The sequence below is a fragment of the Coffea eugenioides genome, chromosome 8, assembly GCF_003713205.1.
Source record: "Coffea eugenioides isolate CCC68of chromosome 8, Ceug_1.0, whole genome shotgun sequence".
Classification (NCBI taxonomy): Eukaryota; Viridiplantae; Streptophyta; class Magnoliopsida; order Gentianales; family Rubiaceae; genus Coffea; species Coffea eugenioides.
Window position 1 is genome coordinate 39,171,289 of NC_040042.1, and position 7,502 is coordinate 39,178,790.

Below are 7,502 nucleotides of genomic sequence, written 5' to 3' on the forward strand. Positions count from 1 at the left end.
TGTGGTGAGGACTTATATTCATTATGACTAATGGTTGGATGATAAATTACAACAAACTTATGAAGTTTTAAGTCTCTTTCTTATAGTTTTCCAATATATAATGTTAGTGTTCTGTCGATAATCGTGTCTAGTTTCAGCTACTAGCAATAGAAATTTACAAAGTAAACTGATCTCTCTCTCTCTCTCTCTCTCTCTCTCTCTCTCTCTCTCTCTCTCTCTTTCCTTATTATACTATAAGGAAATTCGATTTCTTGAATTAAAGGAAAAAAAAACAACCATTGGTATAAGGAAAAAAATTCGCGTACTCTTCTGACGGGCTTAAATGGATGTTGAGCAGCCACCTTCTTTTTCCGGAAAAGTTTCTTCTCCGACACAGGCAACTTCCCCTGTTTTAGATGTCAGAAAAGAAGAAAAAAGTGAGAAAGAAATTCTTGCAGCCATGAATAGACAAGCCATGATGTTTCTTTTTGTTTTTTCAAAGAGCAGAAAATTAAGCCCTTGTTCTCAAATAATTGCGATATTCTTGATTTTCAAATATGATAAAAAATCCCAATACTTGAAAATAATACAAGAAGACACTAACCATTCTCTTTGTGTTCAAACGTGTTCTTTGTTAGAAGAGATGATTTGAAGGCAGGTTCTTGACAGGGGGTTTGGATGGAGGGGATTAGGGAAGAAGATTCTTTACCGTTTGATTTGAAAATGTAGAAGAGCTGCATTGGTGGAGAAGGTAACGTGGAAATAGAGATGAACAGTGATAGTGTTGATATTTACTATGGAAAATTGAATATATCTATGGAGATGTGAACATGATCCCTAAAATATGGGAATATATTCTGGGCTTTAAATATATCTACCATTTCTGAGTTTTTCTTGTTTTTTTTGGAGCAAATACCATTTCTGAGTTAATTTAGAGGCTTTTCCAATATAATTTTCTTGATTTGGTAAATATATTTATTTCGGGGGAGTTCTTATGTTTCCACTCTTACTAGATAAAAATAATTGATTTCCCTTCTCCACGGAACATCATTGCTCTATTCATTCTTCTCTTTATTTTGTCTTGCTCCAAAAAATTCCTAAGAAAAGAATGATAGAACAACCTTTAGAATTTGTAATTTTGCGGGTGTAATCCATGTCTTTTTTTTTTTTTTTTGCCCCTTAGAGAATTGCACATAGGTTCCCAACATTTGCACTTCGTAGTTTATTAACTGCTTTTTTAGTCCATTATGTTTAAATGATGTATCTTGGTCATGAAATTATCAAGATATCGCATCTTGGTCCTCATTTTGATTTCCTGCGTAAGCTTAGTTTGGACCTGACAAAAGGGAGAGAAATAGCTCCAAAAAGAGGAGATTGGATACCATATTAGGATTAGAATCTTGTCCAGTAATTGTAATTTTAGCATGGAGACGCGATGGCTTAGAGGAATGTTCTTATTGGTCATTTTGGGGTTGTTGATTTTGATTCATAAGTTCATTGCCAATTTTGTGTTTGATTTAAATTGCATTTGCATTCCCTATGTCAAATCCATTCCCTATTTTATATCTATCAAAGTGAAAATCATTCAAAACCATTCTTACATTTTTTCGTCTCTCATTTTTAAAATATTAACTTTATGTTCCTTACAAATTCAAATTATAAAAACATGGTCTCTACCTAATTTTTTGATCATTTTTTAGTCTAAAATCATCATGTGACCTATATACAGTTATTTTTTTTTATATACAAACATGTCAGAATCCCACATTTTTAGTGACAAAAATAAATATAAATTAGATCAGATCCCATTTTTTAGGAGAAAAGTAAATATGGTTCATGTCAGATCTTACTTTTTTAGAGACAAAACTGAATATGGATTAGATCGTTTGTTTAATTACAAATAAGATCTAATCCTTTTGTTTTTAAAAAAATGACCATATCTGGGTTGCGTGATAGATTTAAAGTAAAAAGTGATGAAAAATTTAAATTGGAATCAAATTTTATCGACTTGATTTTGTAAGAAACGTAAATTTACTACTTTAAAAGTGAAAGACGAAAAAAATTATTTAACAAAATACAAGGAATATTTTGAACGATTTTCCCCTACCAAAATGATCGAATTCTATGTTATTTTGGTATGTGTACTAGAAATTAGAAGTTTTGTGATTAATGAGGCCTCTTTAGAGGTCCACATATTATAAGAGCAGAAAATTAAAGTGATTTAGACATAAAAGTTTCTTCATGCAACTAATCACGGAACCTCTTACCTTTATGACGTATGGAAAAATAACATTATTGATTCATTTAGTAACTATCTATCAGAGATTCAGAGGTGCATTTAACATTTTCTATCTCAACTCTCAATCAAGGTAAAAGAATTATTTGCCAACGGAAATTGAGCCATACCACTTGGAACTTAGATTTAGATATCCCATCCTATAATCCCAAAAAGAAAATGAAAAAAAGCAAATATTCCTTGGCCTCCCTTTTTTCTTTACATGGGCGTGTTTGGATCCATTCAACTGCTTCTGTAAACTTGAATTAGAACTCAATATAATAGATGCCTTTCATGGCTTCTAATCTTCATAAAGCAGCAAAATCCTTGATGTTTAACAGCACTGGTACATCGAGTCTTTCCCATTCTCAACATGAGGGTAACATATTCAATAATCACGATATCCACTTATTACTTGTAGAGTAGAATAATAGCAATTCCACAAGACATATAGATCACTCAGAACTTGACGACGACCTTGACACAGTCTGGGTGTTTCAGGTACTCAAATCCTCTGTTAATTTCATCCAATGTCACTTCATGTGTAATTAACTCATCCAGTGGAATTTCCTGCACAAACCATTAAAAATTTTGCTTGGTAACACAATATGATTTGGACCATATTATATAAGAAACCATAACATAATGTGGACTGTGTAAAAAACTGTTGAGAAATGTTTCATTCTTGGAGCCTTCAATTAGCCTTTTTTTGTCACATTGCCAGAGTCCCAACTAGAAGAACATAATTGAGATCTTGAGTTTTATATATATATATATATATATATATATATATTATACCCTAAGTATGAAGATTACCTTGTTTGCACATTTCTCTAGTAACAGTGGAAGATCTGACTTGGGTCTCACACCACCATAGATAGATCCTTTCAGTGTTCGACCACATATGAGTGGAATGTATTTGAAATCACCACTTGTCTCAAATCCAGCTCCAATAAGCACGGATGTTCCAAGTCCCTAATTATTTTTACATATAAAAGAAATTAGCAGAATTATAATTGATCAATTTAATTTGTAGTGTTCAGTTTATGATTATAACTTGTTACATGAATTTCTACAAACTCACAATTTTTGAGGCTTCAACAGCTTCATTGAGCAAGTCTGGCACACCAGTGCACTCAAAACAGTAGTCCACTCCCAATCCTCCGGTAACTTCTTTAATCAGATCTGAAATTGATTTGTCAGAGCCCTTGGGATTTATGAACTCAGTTATCCCAAATGCCTCCCCCTTTTCACGTTTCATCTCATTTCTGTCTACTCCAATTATTCTAGACGCCCCTTGCATCCGAGCTCCTTCTGCCACCTACAATTTCGAAATGCGATCACCTAAACATCTAAAACTTTAATTACCTACACGAGCAAGTTTAGATTCTTGTATATAATTAGCTGTCCATGAAAAACAGTTTTTGCACGTAGTATTCATCTAAGTCCAGTCCTATAACTAAGTATCGTATATTATTCAGTGTATAAAAGATTAATTCTTTAAGATTAGAAAACATTAGAGATCTTGCGAAATGCGCTTACGCCAAGCCCCACAGCACCAAGACCTAGTACAGCAACAGTTGAGCCCTTCTCAACGGTGATTTCTCTCCAGGTTGCACCGAAGCCTGTGGTGAACCCACAACAGAGGAAGCTAGCATGAGGAAGGGAGACCCTTGGATCAACCTTTACGGCATAGGGAGCCTCAATGACTATGTATTCAGACCAGGTGGAGCAGCTGAAATGGTGGTAAATAGCCTCTCCTCTAATTGACATTCTTGAAGTACCATCCAATAAAAGGCCACTGAAACCTAAAGGATACTTGTGGCATAAATTTGTCTTTCCTGATATGCAATTGAGGCATTCTCCACATTCACCCAAGTAGAGTGGCATCACTATATCCCCTTCTTTCAGGTTTGTAACATTTTCACCAACACTCTCCACCATGCTGCAATTTTTAGGCATGTGCAAAATGAAAATTCTTGATCATATTGATGACAGAAAAGCAATTCAAATGAAGATAAGGGAACACAATGAAGAAATTAGCCTCCAGAGATAATATTGGGACCCCTGCCAGCTTCTTAATGTAGCAAGTCAAAAAATCAAAACATAAATGAAAATTGACATAGACTGATAGGGAACTATATTTGAATCTTTGAGGAGACTTACCCAACTCCTTCATGTCCAGGAATTCGAGGGAATAAAGGCTGGGAAAACAAGAATCTTGAATCAGTAACTAAATTAAGGTTGTAAAATAATCTTGGATTATCAAAGAAAAAGTGGCAAAAGAATTGAATATGGAACACTAACAACTGGGAGGCCATGGCAACATAAGATATCAGTGTGGCACAAACTGGCACGAAGCATCTTGACCCTAACTTCTGATGCTTTTGGTGGATCCACTTGTATTTCTTCAATTTTGGGTGGCTCCCCTGATTTCCATACCACAGCAGCTACAACAACAACAAGATTGCAATGTTCATTTCAATTATAAGCATTGCACAAAAGGTTAGTCCAAAAGAAAATATTCTAGCCCCTTAGGACAATATGATCATGATTGCACAACCATGCTAATTATGATGAGTAGAAGATAAAAAAAGAAAACTAAAAATTAATTTGCTTTGCTCATTTGATTACCTTTGCATGTGATTACACTTGGAGTGCTCTTGGTCATGGTGGCCGGCAATAAGGTAGGAAACTGGGAATTGGTGATTGAAGATTTGTGTTTGGCAGAATTGAAAGAGGTGTATATCTTGGCTCAGTGTTATGTTGTATATATAGCATTATCTGAAGATGCTAAATTCAGATTTATTGTTTGTGGCTCAGAAGTGACAAGACGACTAAAAAGCTCATGGGCCATGCGAGGACTCCCTACAAGTTTTTTATTGACTAATATGGTAGTGCACTGCCCTCGTGCTCCATGGCCTCCATTTCTTAAGATTTGATCTTTGACATTGACCATTCACCATTGGAGTTGGGGGCCATTCCTCAATTATACAGAACAGTTGCAGAAGTGCAAGATCTGAAAGGCCAAAGGACAAATTGTTTATGCATGGACGACCATCTAAGTCTAACAGTAGATGAATACGTGGTTTCCAAATTCTGGAAATTTTTTTAGTCAATGTACAAATATCCGGATCAGATATATCAGTAGGTTCTGAAATGTTGAAAAATAGTAGAAAATATACAATTTTGACTTACACGAGGAAAAAAAGGGTGCACAATTTTGGTTGAAACTATCCAAAACATTCTCAAAAGGGGCCACATTATTACTCCCTATCATTTATCACAAAAAAATAAAAGAAAGAAAGAAAAGCCCCTCACATTATCTATTTCTAGAATTTTAAGGTGTGTTTGGATTGCAATTTTTCTTTGAAAAATTACTACGTTTTCCGTAGACACATTTTCCAATCACCTTTTTATTTTACATATATTAAATCGCTACAGTAATTTTTTTACAAAAAATCCAGAAAAATGCAATCCAAACAAAGCCTTAATTTCTCGCATACAACATGAAACAACCTAGTCTAATGTTAGGGCAATGGCCCAAACTATGTAATTATTATTCCAAGTGATATGAAATTGTTCTGTTTCAAAAAAAAAATAACATGTGACAGGTGTCGAACCTGTGCAATAATAATTACCTGCTCAAGAAAAATACAAATTTTATATATAGCAGTGAGTAGGGTCGAATCCATAAGAAATGGGGATAATTTATTTCTTTTAGAGTATAGAGATGGTGGGTTTTTATAAAAATAACTAATTAACTAATTAAAAGCAACTTACGAAAATAAACAGGAATTAATCAACAATAGATATGACTCTAACCAAAGGTGCAACTTTCAGACAGGATCCATTCAACTGATCATCGATGCAAAGATAATTCAATTACTCATTAATATATTAGTTATAGTTGCCATACACGCGATAAATAACCAACTTTTTCTTACTTTTTCGATAGTCAAGATACGACCATTAACTACTTTCCTAACTAAGAAATAACTCTAGGTACGACCGTAGGATTCAATTTGTGGCAGCCCCACCTCCCCCTAAGGCGTACCAAAGGGGTTAGCGGACTGCCTGCCCAACTCTTGCCAGGACTAACAAGGCAATTAAACACAATCCAAAACGTTCCGGAAAATAATAGCGCGCTTAAACGAATCAAAAAAAATCACGAAACGGAAAAACGGAAAATATCGGAGCCGCACATGAACATTACCAAACACGTTTATACACGTATAGTTGTCACTTTACAACTCAAAAGGAATGTTGTTTCAAATTACATGTAAGGTTTCCAACCATCGAGGAGCTATACAAAAGAATATCAAACTAACTCAACTCGGTTTCAAAATCACAGTTTCCCAAAAGTATTCGTATCCCTATAAGGAAAACAAAGGCAATAGAGTAAGCTTTCGCCCAATGAGGTACCCTCATGCAAGTCAGTAAAGTTCACATAAGTACAAAGTTGCTCAATCCAAATACGTTCAACAAGTAAGCCGAACTAACATCACATTTCAATAACAATAAAAGGATACGGACGGCTCTCAAGAGCCCTTTTCCACACTTGCCGTACTTAATCTTACCCCGTTGACTCTCCGTCAACGCTTAAAGAGGATCCAATACCGTAGACCCCACTTTTCTCCAATTTCCATCCACCTCACATACCCCTACCGGACTCGAACTCCAACCAGTTCAAAATGGTAATACTCGAGTATACCAGAATCAAGAGTCTCATACCCAATGATTCCATAGAAACAGTCCACATGGCTTGTCAATCTCCTCGACCATGCCCTTGTTGGCTCGAGTCAATCGACCGCCGATGGGGTTGAGCTCAGTGTCAACAGTAAAAGTCGTTGGATACACGTCCAAACGACACCAGTTCAAATATATTCAAGTGACATTCAATTGATACAGTAAACAGTCACATAAGCCATAGAGAACGAGAGTGATAAAGTACACCCTTGTCTCAACCAATCTTAGCAGTATACATAAGCATTCAAATCATAGATTGCAAGTATAACAAAGCCATGAAGTAACAATCATGTGAGTAATACACTCACCAATCAAGCAAAGGAAGATTTCACAAATTTCCGTCCAACAAGCGCCTTGGGTCACCGGCACGCCCTAAATCATTCAAGAAAATACAATAAGACTCGAATACAAGTCAAACCACTACAATAAACTACTAGTATAATATACCAAGAAATAACATGGGATGACAGTGGGTGCTAGGTATGACTAACCCAAACCC

General features: G+C 35.3%; 1 protein-coding gene across 1 annotated transcript; it reads right to left on the bottom strand.

Annotated features, from left to right (window-relative positions):
* Positions 1–2,382: 2,382 nt before the first annotated feature.
* On the bottom strand, positions 2,383–5,040 carry LOC113779788 (alcohol dehydrogenase class-3-like). Its single transcript, XM_027325506.1, has 7 exons — positions 4,889–5,040; positions 4,562–4,704; positions 4,421–4,458; positions 3,797–4,199; positions 3,339–3,575; positions 3,071–3,229; positions 2,383–2,824 (listed from the first exon to the last, which is right to left on the bottom strand). The coding sequence occupies exons 1-7, from the start codon at positions 4,923–4,925 to the stop codon at positions 2,714–2,716; spliced, it is 1,128 nt and encodes a 375-aa protein (XP_027181307.1). The 5' UTR covers positions 4,926–5,040; the 3' UTR covers positions 2,383–2,713.
* Between the last annotated feature and the right edge of the window lie 2,462 nt (positions 5,041–7,502).

Bases quoted from the DNA above. Each gene is read 5' to 3' on its own strand.
- LOC113779788 (XM_027325506.1), bottom strand. From the start codon at position 4,925: ATGACCAAGAGCACTCCAAGTGTAATCACATGCAAAG. The intron at 4,200-4,420 runs GTAAGTCTCCTC...TAAAAATTGCAG, and splicing joins CCTGGACATGAAGGAGTTGG to CATGGTGGAGAGTGTTGGTG. The intron at 3,230-3,338 runs GTGAGTTTGTAG...AAAAATAATTAG, and splicing joins CTGTTGAAGCCTCAAAAATT to GGACTTGGAACATCCGTGCT.